Source organism: Echiichthys vipera (assembly GCF_963691815.1).
Source record: "Echiichthys vipera genome assembly, chromosome: 13".
Lineage (NCBI taxonomy): Eukaryota > Metazoa > Chordata > Actinopteri > Perciformes > Trachinidae > Echiichthys > Echiichthys vipera.
Genome location: NC_139838.1, coordinates 25,367,066 through 25,387,942, shown reverse-complemented (window position 1 = coordinate 25,387,942; position 20,877 = coordinate 25,367,066). Strand labels below are relative to the sequence as shown.

Here is a 20,877-nt window from a genome sequence, read left to right as displayed (position 1 = left end):
CTGTCTGTTTCTTCAGGATGCCACACAAAACCTCTGAACAGCCACACAGTCGGTCAGAAGGGGGGATACCAGCAAACATGGCAACCTGCAGCCACAGAGCAAAGGCAGGGAGCTTACAACCACTTGGTTTTTCCTCTTGTAGTTACTTCTCAGAGTCAGTTGCGGCGTTCCACCTCCTCCTTCTTCTTCTTCTTCTTCTCTCTTTCGCCTTCTTCTTTCAGCCAGTGTGTTTGTTTTAAAGCAGTCTGGCAGAGCTCATGTGATCTGAACTGAAACCAGCCTGCTTTCTTTCTTTCTTTCTTTGCCTCAAAACACATTTCCAATACTCACAGGCGGCGGAGAGCTCTCTTTCTCAACTGTTGCACAGAGCAGCCCGTGGCCTGCATGTCAAATATGCTAAATACTCCACTCTTTCTTTTTCAACTGCCCTCCCTCCCTCCCTCCCTCTCTCCACCCACCACCCCCCTGTCAGTTGCGCTGCAGCTGTCATTGCCGCGTCCAAAGGCAAACGTCTTCATAGAAACAAAAGGGGTTTGTCACTGGGTTTGCAGCACACACCCACGCACATGCACATGCGGCTCGCAAACTCTCGCGTGACCCACGGCTAACCGACAATCCCCTCTACACAGACCACAACAACATTTATATCCCAGCACTCGCAGATGTGGACCAGGAGAGATGGAAGGAGAGAAACCAGAAACATTTGAGAGTAAAGGAGACGTAAAGGGCAACGAGGAAGTGATAAAGTGATTAATTCATTCACTCATTTAATTTGCCCATTCAAATGAAGCCCTACCCCTTTTTCCTAAGTCTACGCCTCCGCCCGTGACCCCCCATGACCCGTTGACTTGATTAGTCAATTCCTCTGCAGAGCTACCTTCCTCTGCTATAATTCTAATTCAATCCTTAGTCGTCACGGCTGGTTTAAGAGTCACAAAACAGACGGAAAGAGGAGGAGGGAGGGTGTTGAGAGAGTGAAGGAGCGAGAGGATAAGGGGTTTAATTTTCCCCAGGGGAGGTCAGGCTGTGGCGCACAAAAATTCACTGCCATGGTGGCGTGGAGCACTTTGGACCACAGCGTTCACACGTAATGGCCTGTTATTCACACGTAACGCTGCTGTGGATCGGCCTACGTTTAAGGCTCACACTGCCTTTGTCTGAGTCCAGAGGCGTGAAACCACTTAGTGCGGCTAAATGACATACACACAAACACAGGTGGAGGGCATAAAGTGACTATTATTGACTTTTCTGGGTCGTTTATTTGCTCATGGGGGAACACCTGTCAACGGGAAAATATACTTTTTCTCCATCTCTTCCCTTTCATTTCTCCCTTCCTCCCAAACCACAGTAAATCCATAATCCATCGCATTAAAACACATCATTTAAAGTCATTTTCTTTCCTCGACGTCTTGTTTTTCAATCTCTCTCCACCCGTCCCACACCCTCCGCCCCCCTCTGCCGTAACCTGGCAGCAGGAAAGAAACGTAGCTGCCATCTCGCTTTCTCTCCGCGCCTTCACGCTCCTAAATCTGCCCTCCTTCTTTTCCAACTCTCAGGGGTAGTTTTATATTAACTAGCCGAGCACTTCACCTGCCTGTGTGTGTGTGTGTGTGTGTGTGTGTGTGTGTGTGTGTGTGTGTGTGTGTGTGTGTGTGTGTGTGTGTGTGTGTGTGTGTGTGTGTGTGTGTGTGTGTGTGTGTGGGAGAAAGCATTTATTGTTCCAGAGGCAGAGAGACACACACACAAAAGAGACATGGACTCAGCACACACACAGACACACACAGGCACACACACACACACAAATTCACACAAAGAGAATGATGCACGCACATACACACCTCCAAACAAGGCGTGCATTTCCCCCATCGTGCTCAATAACGTCAATAAACACGCCTGTCAATCATCAACACGCACCACCGCCGGTCGTAATGGCAGACTCAGACTTTGTTGCCGATTTGCTGCAGTGTGTGGGGGCGGGCGACCACTTGTGTGTGTGCTTTTCAATTTAAAGGTGAATTACACACACACACACACACACACACACACACACACACACACACACACACACACACACACACACACACACACACACACACACACACACACACACACACACACACACACACACACACACACACACACACACACACACACACACACACACACACACACACACACACACACACACACACACACACACACACACACACACACACACACACACACATACATACACACACACACATTCTTCTCAGCATATAAAAAAACGTTTCCACAGTCTGGCTGGGAGTTAATGTCCATGTGCGATTAATGCAGGAAGGACTTTCCACATTATAGACACTTTGGAGGTCAATACGCTGCAGAGGTTCACACCATTTGGGGAGTTTTAGTGTGTAAAAATAGGCTTATCCTCTCTTCTCTCCCTCTCCCTCTCTCTCTCTCTCTCTCTCTCTCTCTCTCTCTGTGACCCCCCCCCCCCCCACACACACACACACACACACCCCAAAACAACACCTGTGAGGCTGCCTTCTGGGAGGTCAATGCTGGAGGTCATCTCTCGTTCTCTCTCTCACACACAACCTCCTCCTCCCTTTTTCTTTGAGCCTCCCACACCTCCCACACATCCACCTGGTTCTCCTCCTCACTACAGTCTTCACTGCACCTCTACAGTGTAATGCAGCTCCACAAGCCTCACAGTGTTTACTCAGCAAATGCCACTTATCTATTTATTCTATATATTATGTATTATGGGCTATTATGAATGGCTTCATTGTTTGGCTTATTAAATGTCAGAAAATAGAGAAAGTGATGTCTTTAAATGTTATTTTGTCAGTTAAAAGCCCTCTTTGGACAGGATTGGTTTAATGTAGGGAGGTGGGGTCCGGTCATTTTTACCAGTGGTTTTAGTCCTGTCCGAATACGCCATGTCAGTCATTATTCCGTCAGTGAAAAATACGGCGTTTTTCATCTTCTGTAAAACGGTCCTGAAAAAAATAACTTGGGTAAAACTAGTCCTGTCTGATTATGACCTTCTGTAAAACATATGTTGATATACTGTCAATGTTTTTGTGCTATAAAATAACCAAAATTATGTTTCGGCACAGCGTTTTACTGAAACGTGACAAATTAAAAAGGAAAACCCAAGAAAGTTTCATTCTTCAAAATGTGTCTAATGGTAAGTAGACTTGGCATCTGATATATAACATAGTCGGCAGTTTTCAAGCCTTTATTATATAGGACAGACAGAAAATGGAGTGTGTGTGAGAGAGAGAGAGAGAGAGAGAGAGAGAGAGAGAGAAAGAGAGAGAGAGAGAGCCAGAAACGGGCGCAGAGAGGTTAGTCGGTCAAGAGGAAGACGCAAAGGCAACGGAGATGTTTTCACTAAAGAGAGAGAGAGAGAGAGAGAGAGAGAGAGAGAGAGAGAGAGAGAGAGAGAGAGAGAGAGAGAGAGAGAGAGAGAGAGACAGAGAGAGAGAGACAGAGAGGGAGAGTGCCCCAGGTTTCAAACCCACGGCCGCTGCCTCGAGGACCTTCAGCCTCGAGGACCTTCAGCCTCGAGGACCTTCAGCCTCGAGGACCTTCAGCCTCGAGGACCTTCAGCCTCGAAGACCTTACCTTACAGTATATATTTATACTAGGACAGGAAATGGAGTGAGGGAGAGAGTGAGGGAGAGGTTAACATGCAGCAAAGTAACCCAGGTAGGAGTCAAACCCACGGCCGCTGCCTCGAGGACCTTAAGCCTTGAGGACCTTCAGCCTCGAGGACCTTCAGCCTCTTGACATGGGGGCGACTGCTCTAACCACACAGCCACCGGCCGCCCCATAACCTAACATACATTTAACCGATATATAACTCCTGTTTTCAAAATCCAAGCACTTTTCAAACCTTGAAAACACCACCACATTAAAATCCAAGTGTCTGGAAGCCTGTATGACCGTTATGATCACACCACTCCCCCCTGGATGTATGGAAACAATATCATACACATATAAAAAAGTGTATTAAGAAAATTAATCTTGGTTTTGCTTTACGCAATTCTGAAATATGACCTACGACACAACTGTGATTGAGATAAAACAACACACTTATTTCCCTTAATTTTCTAAAAGAGAATGATTGAATGAAACATTTTTGGATGTATCTAATGAATATTTGTCATCTCAGGAGAGTTTATCGGGTCGCACTGAAGTGAGAGAAGGAAAGAGGGGAAAAAGACAAGAGAGCGAGAGGGAGAGGCCGAGCCGTGGCGTTCCTTTCTAATTCACAACAGCTGAAACAATACAGGACCGGCGAGTGGAAAGGCTAAGACGTTACACACACACACACCGTCCCAGACACATTTAGATCACACAAACCCAAGTCATCACAATCACTCACTTTCTCGATCAATCACCGACACACACTGTGTGTTTCCACGTGAATGTATTTTTGTGTGTGTGCCAGCGGGTTACAGGAAAGTTCAGCCGGACAAATGGGTTTACACGATTAGAGAAATGATGTTAGAGTGATCCAATCAGCCCCTTAGGGACACAACATGTAGACAGAAATAAGAGTCATGCACTCAAACACACACACACACACACACTAACAGACGAAGACAGAAAGAGAACAGAAAGACGGAGAGTCGTCCAGGAAAATGCAGGGAACTAGTAAACACCGCTGGCGTCCGGATGACGTATGCCTTGGATTAGCTCGGGAGTCATGGGAGGGTTACTGGGTTCTGACACACTGAACTCTTCTGACTGCTCGCCGCCTTTTGAGTTTGAATTAGACGAGCCGACGTGGCTGAAAACGCCCAAAAACAGGTCAACTATGATTTGTTCTGAATGGACGGATGAGAAACTTGGACTTGAGTGAGTCCGTGTGTCCACAGAAGCGCTTTCTCTGAGGCCGGTGTATCTTCTTAATGCTCTGCAATGGTGAGTGTCTTCTCTGGACGCCCAGAGGTGAAAAATGTTCAACTTTGGGTCAAACGCTACACTCGACATTGTATCTTTACACCTGTCCACAACTGTCCAATCACAGCGGAGCATGTGCGGGACAAATACAACAAAGCTCAACGCTCACATTCTACGTGTACGTGAGGTGGCTGGTCTCTGAGTGTCCATGGATGGACCCACATGGACTGGCGGGTCCATCCTCTCTCCCTACGTGCTTCAGCGTTCCCATCATCCAGAGCTATGTTTCCTTCCATGGATGTTCCGTATCATAGCAACCAGATGCAACCAGCATCCCAGCTGTAAAGACACTGCCCCCTCCAAAGCGCTATCAAGCACTTCCTGGTGGCATTATTCAGAGGAGTGCCTGGTCTTTTTTGCTAGGACATAGACTTTAGTGGACACAAGGCCTTACTTCACCCTTTCTATGTCATCATCTGAGACATGTTTTCTACTTATCACTTCCATCACGTGGTTTTGAGGATCATAAATCAGATTTCCATGCTAGAGGTGTCCATGCTAGAGGTGGGAGTCACAGAATAACTCACGATACGATAAGTTACGCTATGACGATACATCACGATATCTGTGTAACCGAAGGATAAATATCATTAAAACGGCAAAAAGCAGAAATTATGTATTTAATCACTGCGGTGTCGGTTTCTCACACTTTGACCAGTGAGATGAAACGATGTACAACAAAGTGCACATAGAGTCCTAGTGTGTCTTTAACACACACACACACACACACACACACACACACACACTGACTGCAACTTGTCCATGTGTGCCATCACCATCTCATCTCATCTTCCACCGCTTATCCGGGGTTGTGTCGCCGGGGCAGCAGCTCCAGCAGGGGACCCCAAACTTCCCTTTCCCGGGCCACATTAACCAGCTCTAACTGGGGGATCCTGAGGCGTTCCCAGGCCAGTGTGGAGATCTAATCTCTCCACCTGGTCCTGGGTCTTCCCCGAGGCCTCCTCCCAGCTGGACGTGCCTGGAACACCTCCCTAGGGAGGCGCCCAGGGTTCATCCTTACCAGATGATCCTGAACCACCTCAACTGGCTCCTTTCAACGCAAAGGAGCAGCGGCTCTACTCCGAGTTCCTCACGGATGTGTGCCATCATTCCAACGTAAAATAGACAAACTGGAGCTTTTCAAACTGCGTGAATTTGGTTCGCAAAAAATAAACACTTTCAAGATGAACCAGGTGGCGCTGCACGTTCATTATGTCGCCCGTGTGCTTCACTTTAACACAACAGAAGAATCTGTTTAGAGTGCATGCTTGTTTATGTAGTTATGTAGTCACCAGTTAGATAGAAACATCCTCTGTGGCGAAGCAGCTAAAAGAAGGAGATATGTATGTGTTGAGTGTGATAAAGTACAGGCTGTATTCTTCTCTCAACACAAAGTGTGTCTCAGATTTAAAACCCTTCTTGTTTATTTGTGCAGAAACCTTTCAAAACTTAAACATGCAATTTTCTCTGGGCTTTTAATGATTCCCAGACCTTAACAGACATGTTTCTGAGGGTCTCTGACTCACCCACGTTAAATATGGACTCAACACATCACACATCTTGGGTTACATTACATTTCAATCAGGTGAGCAATGGGGGGAAAATATACTTTACAAGCACAAGAGCAGCGTTTTGGACCGGCTCTAAAGTCAAAATGTCTATTTTTGACTCACCGAGTGCTAATTACTGAAATGTAAATGTGAAAGCAGCCTTCTAGGTGAAAATTAGGACACGCTCCAGCCGCACAGCATGAGCCCAAAGACAACCAGGGAGCTGCTGGCCCAGTTTGGCTCGACTTCTACTCCCATCATTAAATAGTTGCTGACACAGTCCGTGCGGGGAAGGACGGTGAGTCACGGGCTCACGGATTCTCCAAGAAGTGAAGGCTAGAGGAGGAGGAGGTGGAGAGGAGAAGCTACAGGAGGATACAACAATAGAGCGGAGGAGGTGTGAGGGAGAAGAAGGTGGAGGGGGTGAAGACAGGGGAGGCGTGTAGTCATGATTTAGCACCGGGATTTTCACAAACGCGTGTGCACAAAGACACACTCAGGCCTCCGGTTCTGCTGTCACACAGACTAACCAGCCCTACCCAGGAATGTCCATCTGCAGCTTCAGGTTTAGAGCTGCGTAACGCCCCTCTGCTAAAACTGCAGTCTGTGTGTGTGTGTGTGTGTGTGTGTGTTCTCATCCCATCCAGAGACTATGTCAGCTGTTTAGGGACAGAGGGAGTCAGGAGCATGCTGAGGGATGTTGATGCCACACCCCAATGTGTGTGTGTGTGTGTGTGGGTGGGGTGAGGAGACAGCTGGGATTCTAGATTGCACCCCGAAAAAGACTGGAATTAGAAGCATCCTCTGACACACACACGCACACACACACACACACACACACACCTCATCGGCCCACAGAGCGGCCCTAAATACAAACACAGATTCCACAGTAGCACATATGTGCAGACAGGACGGCCATGTATAAACACGTAGATGGTAAATAGCAATATTCTGACCGGGGCGGCAACTTTTTTTGATGCTGTTACTGAAACACAACTGTTTGAAATCACTGCTTATAAAATAGGGAAACATAAAAAGCAACCTTACCTGTTTAGCCAGACATTTGAATAAGGACAGTTTATATATTTACGTTATTTTATTCACTAATTTTACTGCTAGACTATCAAACAGTAAAGCTGCTTGTTCTTTTCATCTAGTTTTATAATCTTGTCTTATTTCACTCTATTATACCACTATTACTTTTATTATAGCTTTGTGTGACATGATACAGTAGACCGTGATTTGAGGGGGGGTTTCACAGCAAACCGCTTTTTAGTCGTACGTGTTCTCACATCTTAATACAGCTCCGTACACAGTCTCAACCCAGGCCCCGCAGAGGCTTGCGTTGTACTTCATACAGGTAACCACAGCCCAAAGCAACGTTTTACGCCTACATCTCTTTACTTCCGAGTGACAAGCTGCTCTCTCTTCGTGTTCTCCTGTTGAGCAATTGGTTTAAAAGACGGGCATTGTTTCAGTGCTGATACAATAACCTCCCTAACTTTTGGTGTAGATACTAAGAAACCATTTTTTTAACAAAACTTGAGGGAATAAAAAGGTGTTTTTTCAACAAAACTATTTTTTCATTTAATGAGAGAAAAGGTTTTCAAATGTTAAATGTCGTCTGATGAGGCACTGAAACCAAAACTGGATATCTGACTCAGCTGGTATTGACAGGGGCGGATCTATTCAATTAAATTCTATGTTTTTATCTCATCTCATCTCATCTCATCTTCATCCTCTTATCCGGGGTCGGGTCGTGGGGGCAGCAGTTTTAGCAGGGGACCCCAAACTTCCCTGGTCCTGGGTCTTCCCCGAGGCCTCCTCCCAGCTGGACGTGCCTGGAACACCTCCCTAGGGAGGCGCCCAGGGTTCATCCTTACTAGATGATCCTGAACCACCTCAACTGGCTCCTTTCAACGCAAAGGAGCAGCGGCTCTACTCCGAGTTCCTCACAGATGCTGAACTTCTCCCCCTCTCTCTAAGGGAGACTCCAGCCCCCCTCCCGAGGAAACACATTTCGGCCGCTTGTACCCGCGACCTCGTTCTTTCGGTCATGGCCCAGCTTTCATGACCACAGGTGAGGGTAGGAACGAAGGTTGACCGGTAGATCCAGAGCTTTGCCTTCAGTGCGGTAGAGCGACTGCAGCACCGCCCCCGCTGCTCTGATTCTCCTGCCAAACTCACGCTCCATCGTCCCCTCACTCGTGACCATGATCCCAAGTTACTTGAACTTCTGATTTGAGCATGTTGTTGCTGCATTTAAAAGGCTTGAACTTGTAATTACTCTTACATTTAAGACTAAGATCAATAGATTTTTTTTCCTACCACCTCACTGGTGCGGTGAGGCATCCAGCTGATCAATTAAACACAAAACGGCACTCTGTATCCACCGGTACCCAGAACCCGGGACTGAAACAGTCAGATCGGTGAATCTCCATCTTGGACCCGAGCAGCTGTGTAACAACTTTGCTTGAATAAAAAAAGGGAAACTAGTAGAAAGTAAACAAGACCAAGAATCTGACTTTTGATGGCGGCTTTCAGTTCTTGGTGCTAGAGACACTTTTCAGTCGGTACCAGAAGAGTAGTGAGGTTAAGCACCCACACGGTTTTATTTATACATATATATTGTATTAATATTGAACTTGTGCTAATTTAGACTTTAGCTCTCTCTCTCTCTCTCTCTCTCTCTCTCTCTCTCTGCCATCGACCCAGTAATTCTCTGTGAGATCACTGTTGGAAAGTTTAAACAATAAACTGACAACATCACCTCCCACTCCCATGACCCCTTATCCCATGGCTACCCTCCACCCAGACACACACACACACACACACACACACACACACACACACACACACACACACACACACACACACACACACACACACACACACACACACACACACACACACACACACACACACACACACACACACACACACACACACACACACACACACACACACACACACACACACACACACACACACACTCCTGAGCCCCTTTCTAAGCATCGGCATGACATCATCCCTCAGGATTGGAAATGGGGTCTGGTGGGGGAAGGGTTGCGAGGGGAGGGGAGGATGAGGAGAGGGGAGCGGGGTGGCCTGGTCTGTTTCGGAGCCAGACAGACATGTTTAGGTTTGAAATGAGCCGAGGTGGATCGGTTACTGAGAAAGACAGAGAGGGATAGCAGGTTGAGGGAGGTGGAAACAAAGCAGTGCGGGGGTTTCTTAAGCCCTTTGTATGAAAGACACAAAGAGGAGACGGCTCTATGACCTCATAACAACAAGTATTTGCATAAAGTTAAGGAGATAACAAACATAGTACACATTCTAACACAAGTACAACTAGCATTCAGAAATAACTGATTTTCCACAACGTCTTCTCGCAAAAAGCGTGGACGTAAGAGATATTTGCACCTTTTTTCACGCGTTCCTGTTTAGCGTAGAGGCAGTTTGTGCTGCAGCTACAACGCAGAGAGGATCCATATGCAACAGAGTCAGAAAAGGGTCACAGGGAGGACAGAAGCACTCTCTGTGTTCCCTCCATCCCATTATTTCCTTATCTTTCTCCGTGCATCAGCCTCGTGACCCTGCTCCTCATCACGATCTGCTGTCTTTCTCTCCATTTGACTTTGACTTTCTGTCCTTTTCTCAACAATATCCCCCCCTTTTTCTATCCTCCTATAAATACCCCCGCAGCCCCCAGATAGAGTGGCGGTCCAGTTTCTCCACGCTCTACATACCCCGCAGACAGAAGCTATTATACATGCGGCCCCTGCTACTGCTCGTGCTCCCAGTCTGTCTGCACCTCTGTGAGCTCACGGTTCACAGCTGTAATGGTGGGGAAATCGTAATCAGTGCAATAACACAATTAACACTTAACCACGGCTCTTTATTCTGGGATTAGTGACGCCTTGGATGGTTTAGTTCTTTAATTGGCATTTTTTTTAATGGATTCTTTAAAAGATACGTGAAAAATAAAACACAACAGGCAAACCGCTGAACAAAAAGACATTTTCTGTTATTATATGATGGTTATTGTTATATTTTTTGTCCCTTTATTTATTTATTTTCCTGTGCTTTCCCTTAGTTTGCCACCTCCATATTTTTCCCACACACACCAACATCAGGCTACACGGTGGTGTAGTGGTTAGCACTGTCCCCTCACAGCGAGCTGGGCCCTTCTGTGTGGAGTTTGCATGTTCTCCCCGTGTCTGCGTGGGTTTTCTCCGGGTTCTCCGGTTTCCTCCCACAGTCCAAAGACGTGCAGGTGTTCGGTTCATTGATTACTCTAAATTGCCCGTAGGTGTGAATGGTTGTCTGTCTCTGTTTGTCTCTATGTGTCCTGTCAGCAGGGATCGGCTCCAGCGACCACGACCCCGGGATAAGCGGTTGAAGATGAATGAATGAATGAACACCAACATCAAATCAACACAACTAACTGGTTCTCCTTATTCCTTATTGAGGAAACTGTGTTCACTGTCTCCGTCTCTCTAGTCTCTTTCTGTTAGTGCAGGGGTGTCCGACCCTGGTCCTAGAGAGCCACTGTCCTGCATGTTTTAGGTTTCTCTCTGCTTTAACACACCTGGTTCTAATCATGTGCTCGTTATCAAGCAGCTGAAGCTCGTCACAGGTTTGAAAATCGTTAGACTCGGGTGCGTTGGAGCAGGGAGGAACCTAAAACATGCAGGACAGTGGCCCTCCAGGAGCAGGGTCGGACACCACTGTGTTTGTGTTTTGTCTTGAAATAAGAAATATTTAAAAAAAGGAAAGATTTTAGAAGATATTAAAAGTTAAATAACACACACACAACAGATAAAAATGTAACCTTTTGACCAGTTCTTAACAAATGCATCCTTCTCTTCATTATTATGGTTCAATCTTTTTACTAACACTATATTTTTTCAGCTGTGTAATATTAATATGTTTCCTGCAAGACACAAACAGCGTTACTGTCCCTTAATTTCTTTATTTTAACCTTATTTATGTATTCATTGTTAAAGCATCGATACAGAGGTTGCAATGTTAATCTCGTTGTACTTTTATAATGACAATAAAGAGGTTCTCTTCTATAGTTCCCCCAGTATTGTCTACAATAACCCATTCAAGTCCCTGTAGTTTGATGAGATACATTAAATAAACCGCAAATATTGTTCAAAAGATGCCACGGATTCTGATCTAAAAAGCTAATTTTGTTAAATTTAATGCAGAGATCCAATAGAAAGCATGCTCGTCTTAATGAGTTCCTTTGGTTTAATATTATTGCATATATACTGTACATTTACTGTGTCTACTGTACTCTTTGAATCCCAAAAACGTGAACTAGTTCTTAAAGCAGATTGTTGGTGCACCTGTGAACCTGCCGTATGATTCATTTCACTGCACACCAAAGAAAATACATGTAACAGCTTCACACTCTTTGTCTGATCTGGATTTCTTTTTCAAGTGGAGCCTATTTAGCTTTTCACAGCTCTCTCCCTCTCTCTCTCTGAATCTCTCCCCCTCCTCCCCTCATCCATCTCTCCTTCTCTCAACACCTCTTTATCTCCTCTTGTGTTTGTTCTCTGCCACACATTTACTCGGCTTGCTCTCATTAGGCAACGAGGAAGGAGCGGAGGAGGGGGGAGAGAGAGAGAGAGAGAGAGAGACCCAGAAATGGGCGCAGAGAGGTTAGTCGGTCAAGAGGAAGACGTAAGTGCAACGGAGATGTTTCACTAAATAATCAAATAAGACAGAAATAAAAAAGGGAAGCGAGAGCAGGAATGAGGAAGAGAAATGTCTCACAAAAGGGAAAAAATAAATGTGCTTTGATCCGCCCGCACGTCCGTACAGTGGAGCCGGGGACCCGCCGGAGACTCCTTTTTAAATTCTTCAAATGCATGAAAGTGATTAGTGCAAATTTCACATGAATCATCGATCGCTGCAGCGCACGCTAGATTTCATACATACTTCCACTGAGCTCTCACGTACCGACATAGCTGCCTTAAGTGGACAGGATATTACATCACGGCGAGAAAAATGTGCCCTTTAATGACACTAGTTAAGCCTGAAAGAGAAGTCTGTGCCCATAAAGCGAGCGTCGGAGCCACGCTGTAAAACACAATGGAGGTGCCAGCAGAGCACATTCCTGAGGTCAGAGCACTTCTACAGTAAAGAGGGATCTCTCTTTAAATGCAAACGGCAGTCGCTTAATGCTAAAATAGGAAACAATAAACAATAATGAGCTTATTTAAACCTGCTCTTTCTCTCCTGCACGCATCGCTCACATGCATCCATGAGCAAACTTACATGACAAACTTTCCATTATTAGAGCTGTTGATGTGTTTTCGTCCACTTTGCTGCTTTAAATCATCTAAATCCTATATGCAAGTCGGTTTACAGCAACTTTAATTATTTTTCTTTCAAAAAATGCCAAACATTCGCAGAATCCAGCTTCTCAAATGGCGAGAATGTGTGAAAATCACATTGAAGCCGACGCTTTTATCCAGAGCGACCATGACGGTACTAGCCCAAAAAGTGCAAGAAGTACAGAAAAAAAATAAATTTTACTATTATAAGTGCCAAATATTAGTTTTTTATGTCTTTATGTTTTTAATTTGACTTGAATTTAAATTTTAAGACATTTTGCCTCTGAGAAACTGTTATTAGTAGCATTTCCCACTAGTTGCTCCCATTTATTGGCTTAATAGTTAATTAATAAAAATAATAATGATATGTACTGCCAGGTTAATCCATAATCAAAGTAGTGGTTGGTTGTAGGCTTAGTTTACATACTGGTGGTTAGCACTATCGCCTCACAGCAAGAGGGTTTCTGGTTTGAATCCCGGCTGGGGCCCTTCTGTGTGGAGTTTGCATGTTGTCCCCGTGTCTGCGTGGGTTTTCTCCGGGTTCTCCGGTTTCCTCCCACAGTCCAAAGACGTGCAGGTGTTCGGTTCATTGATGACTCTAAATCACCCGTAGGTGTGAATGGTTGTCTGTCTCTGTTCGTCTCTATGTGTCCTGTGATAGACTGGCGTCCTGTCCAGGGTGGACCCCGCCTCACGCCCAATGTCAGCTGGGATCGGCTCCAGCCCCCCGCGACCCCGACAGGGACAAGAGGTTGAAGATGAATGAATGAATTTCTACCCAATATGGTTTTCAAAGTGTTACTTCTTTCATGATTATTATTCTGTCACATCTTCAAGTAAAGGTCAAAAGCAACATTTGTCAAGTTGTGATGACGAGCGATCTCTCATTTTCTCATTGTTTTATCTGTTATTTTAAGTAATAATTTAATATAAAGTACTTTCGGTGGACTGCAAACTGTACCAGGGTGCCACTGAGGACCTCCTTAGTGGAGAGGCCGTGTCCTGAAACGGCGTCTTGTACGTGAGGTAAAGACAGGAGCAACAGAATACAGTACAGACATGTCTGTAGTCATGCTTTTACAGCAGAAAGTACTGTTAATGTGCTGTTAATCACAGGTGAAAGGGGAAAAGAAATGTGTGATTTGCCACGGTACATGACAAGGCTAGCAAGTATGTTTGTGTAAGAGAGGGAGGGAGGGAGAGAGAGAGAGAGAGAGAGAGAGAGAGAGAGAGAGAGAGAGAGAGTGAGTTTGTGGGAAATGTTAAGAGACACTGAAAGAGCATCAGAACTGTCCTATAAAGAGAAAAAAGCTGCGTGATCCTGCAGCGTGTCTGGCATTTAAAAGAGATGTGTGACTCAACTAATCGCAGTCTCCAACTCCTGACACACCACGGGAGAGACACACACACACACACACACACACACACACACACACACACACACACACACACACACACACACACACACACACACACACACACACACACACACACACACACACACACACACACACACACACACACACACACACACACACACACACACACACACACACACACACACACACACACACACACACACACACACACACACACACACACCATTACCTCATGGTCTCCAGGGGTATGAGCGAGAGGAAAGGATGGGTACGGACCTCCTCAGAGGCTCTGCACATATTGAATGTCACTATTCATAGAGCCGTGCCCTAAACCTAAGCTCATGTTACGCTGAAGGTTTTCTGTTTATCTGTGCAAATTAGTTTCAGCTGCATGATGGGAAAGGCGACGAGTGTGAGCGCAACACGTGCAAACTTTTCACCCTTAATTCAGTTAGATTCTCTCATGTTTTTACCCACACCATGAAGTGGATATTATGAGTGCCTAGGCCAACCACAGATACACGTGTACCCGAACACACTACTCACATATGTACTGCTGCACGGCAAAAAACAACCAAGTGGAATCATGAAGACATAGGGTCAAACTACTGCAAATCCGATTTCAATTAGATTCACATCTTCAACTCATTAACACCCTGCCGCTGCACACACTCATATCCATACACGTCAGACACGCCACATCTGTGTAAACAACCAGCTAGAAGCAGTCCGCCCTACCTTAAACTCCTTCAGCTGCTGTTTGATCATCTCCACCTCTGAGCCGACCATGCCCTGTGCATTCAGCCCGTCTTCGGCCTTTCCCAGCAGGCCTTGCAGCGCGGCCGCCAGCCTGTAGAACTCCCGAACTCTCTCGGCGGCGTCATCGATCTGGTCCAACCTGGCCTGGCCGCGCTCGCTCAGCTGGAGAACAGGGCACAAAAGTACAGGAATCGTGACTGGGTGGAACTAATTTAACAGGTCAATAACCATCATCATCATCTTCCGTCATCCTCACCTTGCCGGCCTGGCGACTCAGAGCCTCCGACTCCCTCCTGAGAGCCAGGAGGTCAGGGGAGGAGCCTTCCCGCCGCAGCATGGTGGTGCAGTCCGACGTGTGACCCTCCAGCTCCGCCCTGAGGTCAGCCAGACGTGATAAGAAGCCCTTCAGGGCGTCCGCCTGAGAGGCCAGGGAGTCTGCGTCGCGTCCAACGGGGCTGAGGGAGTCGAGTTCATCATCAAGGTCTGCAATACGCGAGAATACATCACGCACGTGAGACTGGACCTCGCCGACGCCCTGCAGGCGGGACTCCAGGGTGGAGCAGCACTGCTCGATCTGATGGAGAAGGGCAGACAGAGGGGAAGGTGTACACGTTGTTAGGAGAAGTCAAATCAAGTGCAGGTGAAAGATCGTCTCTCTACACTGGAATCACTTTTATTCAAGGTGTCAGACACAATCAGAAATGAAGAGAGTGGAAGATTTTTTTAAATGACTTTGGGTCCTAGAACAACACTTAAAAAAGGGTCAAATAGGAAATTATAAATGAGCAGGTCCACTTTTCCAGACTGAACTCTGAATTTTTAAGTACAGTCACAATATTTGTCACAAAATGGCAAACGAAACCAGACATTCACTATGAATAAAGGACAGTGCTAATAGTCCTGTGAAGTAACATTTTCCAGGTCTAAACTGAACAAAGTGTAACCAAACCAGCAGGTGATGTAACACAACAACAGGTAAAAATAGACTTGTCTGTGTGCAAGACAGAGAAGCGAAGCATCGTCTCTGCAGCAAGTTTTTTTTCCCAACATCAATATTTCAACGAGAGACATGAAACATCTCGGTGAATAACAGAGGAGTCCGGTGGTTTCATATACAGTAAAGAGCCCGTGTGTTAGCTGTAACCTTAAATGGAATATTTGGAGGCTGGATTGCAGAAAATAGATGCAATAATGTTGGTGCTGAACTCACAACGCTCCGGTTTACATTTCAAACTATGATCAAGTGTTGAATGTCCACAGTGACCATATATGACTACTGTAAGTCAAATAGCCGAACTCTTCTGACAGCTATGGTTGTTCTGCTCTCTCTCAGCCCTCCAACACTCATCTGCAGAGCACACACACACACACACACACACTAGATCTGACACCCTCACACACACTGACCCTTGGTATAAATAGTTCAACTTCTGTTCCCTGCAGACGGCATCATCTGTTGGAGTTACAATAATTCAATAACTGCTATGATTCCTTTCATCACTCTCATGTTCTGCTGTTTTCCCACGGCTACCTGCAGGGTGGAGGACTCCGCACTGCTTTAATGTGCAGGTCAAGTATATTTTGGACAAGCTTTTATTGGTGATCTCTGATCAGGTTTGGGAGGAGGAAGTCCGCTCTAAAAAACAGCTATCAAAGAGTGCAGACACTAAGTTAGAAATAAGCACTGCCACTTCCTGTGAATCTCATCAGTGCACGGTGCAGGAAGTCAGACATTATACTGAACATGCAGTAACTTAAAACATAAACATATGATCCTAAGAGAATCATTACTGTCAAGAGAGGACATCTTAGACATGCCTGATGTCCCAACTTTAAATATCTATCCAAACATGGACCTTCTACAACAAAAGAACAACCAACCAACCACATTTCCATTTTTGGTCCCTTTTCTTGATTAGGACTGTCCGCCTACGACATTTAGCAGTTTCATGCAGCATACTCGAGACAAACGCAGTACTGCAATCTGCGTTTGTCTGTAGTATGCTGCATAAAACTGTTACATGTATTTAACTGTGCAATTCATTTTGCAGTATTTCAGGCTGGCTTTCGTCTGTTTCCAGTTTTGGAAAGTGGAAGTAATGACTAGTTTTTGTGACTGTTCCAGCGCTTTGCATTGTGGGACACAGTAGGCTGGTCCAATACACACTGGAGAATGTTTTTTACCCATGTGTTTCTGGCACTCTGCACATGTTGCTTTTTAGTTGCATGCTGCACACTACGTGCTACAGTTTGGCCAAATCATTGCGTGCTGCTGCTAAAGCAGGCGGTTTCTAGTACAGCCTCTGCTCTCCTCACCTTGTCAGTAACGCCATCGTACGCTTTCTCAGTCTCTCTGGCCTGCTCCTGGAGCCTCTGCGCCCCCTCAGTGCTGCCTCCAGGTGTCTGGGGTGCGTCCTGTACGAGCCCCTGGGCCAGGTCTCTGAGGTAGACCACCTGAGGCTTTAGGGACCTAAGACTCTCCTGCTGACTCCTCAGACGCTCCAGGCTCTTAGCGCTGCATGCCTGAACGGGACATAAGAAAACATGAGTTGCTAAATGAACTCTTTATGATATGTCATGTAATTCTCTGTTTTTTTTAAAGAATAAAAGGAACATGAGAACAACGAACAGTGTTCTTCAGTACCTGTGGTCCCAGAGCCTCCTGGACTTCAATCTGGTGCTTGGCAGCCTCCAGCCTCCTCTCTGCCGCCTGTCGGCCCTCTTCAAACTCCTTTAGGCGGTCAGCCAGCTCCTCCAGCTGAGAGGTGCGGTTATGGAGCCTCTCGCCCAGTCCGTCGACCCTGCGGTTCAGCTGGGCCTTCTCATCTCGTACCTACGGAAAATGAGTTTATGTCACATCAGTTTGGTTTTCTTTAACTCACTAAGATGGAAGGAGTCTCTGTCTGTGTGTCCTTCTATTTTCCCATCAACCGTTCATCAGTTTAACTTCAAAACTTTGGCGGGCGTATAGCTCAGGACCTAAGGAAGTTGAGTGTGAAGCTGTTTGGATGAGCGGTCCTCAAGAAGCTGCACTGAACGATATATTTATACATTTTAAAGCACTAACAAAAGTTAATGAGCTGAAAAACACAAGACAATCCAGAAACATTCAAACATATACTGAAATACAACACACTTCAAAGAATCAAAGTCTGTAAACTACTTACCTCTTCCTCCCCGATGCAGCATTGTTCCAGCAGCTGATCTGCGGCAGCGTTGAAGGCCTCAAGGAGAGGTTGTCGTCTTTCAAGGTCCAGTGACAGACCTCGAGCCTTCTGCAAGGCTTCCTCCAGGGCTGAAGAGTCGAGCGATGGCTGGATCTCTACGGCTTTCTCGTCGCACTCTGTTAACCACGGTATCAGCTCGGCCTTGTGCTGCTGGTAGGTTTCTGCTTTGCTCAGCGAGGTCTTCAGTCTGCTCTCTCGATCTGAGGTTACGCGGTTCAGCCCCTCCCAGTCCTGCTTCAGAGAGGCCAGGCGAGACTGCAGGGCAGAGCGTTCCTCTCCTCCAGCGGGGAGAGTGGCGAGCAGTGACGCTCCCTCGGCTTGAAGCAGCTCGTAGGAGCCACGCTGACTGGCAATGCCACGCTGGAGGTCGTCCGTCTGCACCAGCAGGGAGCGGATGGCCTCCGGCTGACAGGGCAGAAATTCTGCGGATGATTCCCTGGGATCTGCCTGCTTATCGAGCCAGGAGCGCAACTCCTCAAACATCTGCTGGAACTGCTGAGTGGACGACAGGGCAGCCTGGAGCTGAGACAGACCGTCAGCTAGAGGAAAGAAAAGCACGAGGGATTACAAACGTAAACACTGAAAAACTATTTCAAACAAATACGGACAAATAGGACTTGTGGAGTTGTTTTAGTGGATTTGTGAGGAGTGCTTCTTGTAATCAAAACAGTATTCCCATTACAGCTAAAGAGGGATTAAGTTTGAAAGGAAATATTGTTTTAAGGATATCAAAATTCACTAATTCATCCAAATGTACCATTATCTCTGGAGCAGAAACATACCAGAGCACTCACTGTATCAACCACATAAAGTCCACAAACCTGCGCGCTCCTCTAAACTCTTCAGCGGCCCGCTGACACTCTCCAGGCGTTTACTCAGCTCTTCCTTCAGGTACGGTTCGGCCACGATGGTGCTCAGCTCCCCGCAGAGCCTCTCGGCCTCGGCCAGCTCGGTCCGCCGTCTCTCCAGCTCTGAGCGGATCTCGCCGGTTTCCTGCAGACGACGCTTCAGCGCCTCGGGCTGGGCGCTCAGCGAGGCCTGACTATCCAACCTCTCGCCAAGAGCAGAGACACTGGAGGAGAGTTCTCTGAGTAAAGTCTGGGCGGGAGACACGGAGGAGGTTGAGGGTTAGAAAATGAGACCATCATGGGGACAGTGTAACATAATAAGTATGCAACCAATCTGACTTGACCTACCTGGTACCGTTGGCTCGTTCCTTGTGCCTGATCGATGTGGTTTGACCTCTGAGTCAGTCGGTTTGTTAGGTCCTCCCACTGCTGGGAGATGGAGCCCAGCTCAGATCGCACCTCCGCCAGGTCCTTGGGGTCCTGAGCAGAGTCCCCAGACTGGGAGAGGATCCCCTCAGCGGATTGGGTGAGCTGGTCGAACTGTGGCCGCCTGGTCTCAAACTCACGCAGCATGAACTTGAAGAAAGACGGGAGGTGAGAGAAACGTTATTCAGGGATGTATCGACCACATTGTATGTTTATGCGTTCGTAACTCTCGTGTTGTTATCTCGTATGTCTTACCTGTGCTTGTTGCCTCTGCGTGTTGAGCATGTTGGGGTCGATGCTCAGCGGTCCCAGCACGCTCATCATCAGCTCCTTCTCCCTCAGCCACGGGCCCAGCTGACTGGCCGCTGAGGCGAAGCTGCCCAGCCTGTCGGCGCACGTCTCCAGCTCAGTCTGCCGCTGGGCTGCAGTCTGATTGGCCGTCTGCCAGCGCGAGTCTGGGGAAATAACCGATCGAGGCAGGAGTGGGAGATGAACAACGTTGATGAATGCGTGCATATGTACTGTAGTTTAAGAGCAGGTTGTCATAAAGCATAGTCATTGTTTTCTTATTAAGATGCACAACATTGAAGAAGCAAGAAATGCTAACAATGATGATGGTAAGACATTTTTCTTCCTCCTACTTCTCGTCTCTTTCTCCCTCTCTGATGTTCTGGGCATCCATCTGTGTGTGTGTGTGTGTAGGCATTATGAAATATGAGATATAAAGGCCCCTCTTCATGGATTTCACCTTAAATATTTCTGTCTTGGTTACCTCATGGGAGGCGCTGGTAAAAATATCAAGTATGCGAGCGAACAAATAGCTCTGACAGGAACTCTCTCTCTCTCTCTCTCTCTCTCTCTCTCTCTCTCTCTCTCTCTCTCTCTCTCTCTCTCTCTCTCTCTCTCTCTCTCTCTCTCTCTCTCTCTCTCTCTCTCTCTCTCTCTCTCTCTCTCTCTCTCTCTCTCTCTCTCTCTCTCTCTCTCTCTCTCTCTCTCTCTCTCTCTCTCTCTCTCTCTCTCTCTCTCTCTCTCTCTCTCTCTCTCTCTCTCTCTCTCTCATCTCAGTTCCTCGCCCTCTCTTGGAAAAATGATTTCAAATTCTGCGGCACATTGCCACTTTTTTTTCCAACAGTTTTGAGAAAAACACACCGCAGTACCAATTCCTTATCTTGTTTCCTTCTTTTCTCCTCTTCCTCTTTATATTGTTATAAGCGTCTTTATATACAGTGTATAGTCCATATTTAAGTGTTTTAGATAGTTTAGATTGTACGGTAAAAGTCCTTTCCTAGATACAGTTTATGTAAATTGGCAGTCACGTCAGCCTCTGAGAGGAGGTCAAAAGTCAAAAGTATTTTTAAAAGATGTTCATCCTGATT

At 46.5% G+C, this 20,877-nt stretch overlaps 1 protein-coding gene across 13 annotated transcripts in view; it reads right to left on the bottom strand.

The window, feature by feature from the left end:
* macf1a (microtubule actin crosslinking factor 1a) overlaps positions 1 to 20,877 on the bottom strand; it is a 281,499-nt gene that overhangs the window by 61,318 nt on the left and 199,304 nt on the right. For all 13 annotated transcript variants that reach the window (XM_083925588.1, XM_083925598.1, XM_083925594.1 and 10 more), the window contains 8 exons: positions 19,757 to 19,956; positions 19,424 to 19,651; positions 19,049 to 19,325; positions 18,168 to 18,766; positions 17,645 to 17,833; positions 17,317 to 17,523; positions 15,257 to 15,574; positions 14,980 to 15,162 (listed from right to left, as the gene is read on the bottom strand). In XM_083925588.1, coding sequence (XP_083781714.1) covers positions 14,980 to 15,162; positions 15,257 to 15,574; positions 17,317 to 17,523; positions 17,645 to 17,833; positions 18,168 to 18,766; positions 19,049 to 19,325; positions 19,424 to 19,651; positions 19,757 to 19,956 — 2,201 coding nt within the window. The remainder of the gene's footprint in view (positions 1 to 14,979; positions 15,163 to 15,256; positions 15,575 to 17,316; positions 17,524 to 17,644; positions 17,834 to 18,167; positions 18,767 to 19,048; positions 19,326 to 19,423; positions 19,652 to 19,756; positions 19,957 to 20,877) is intronic.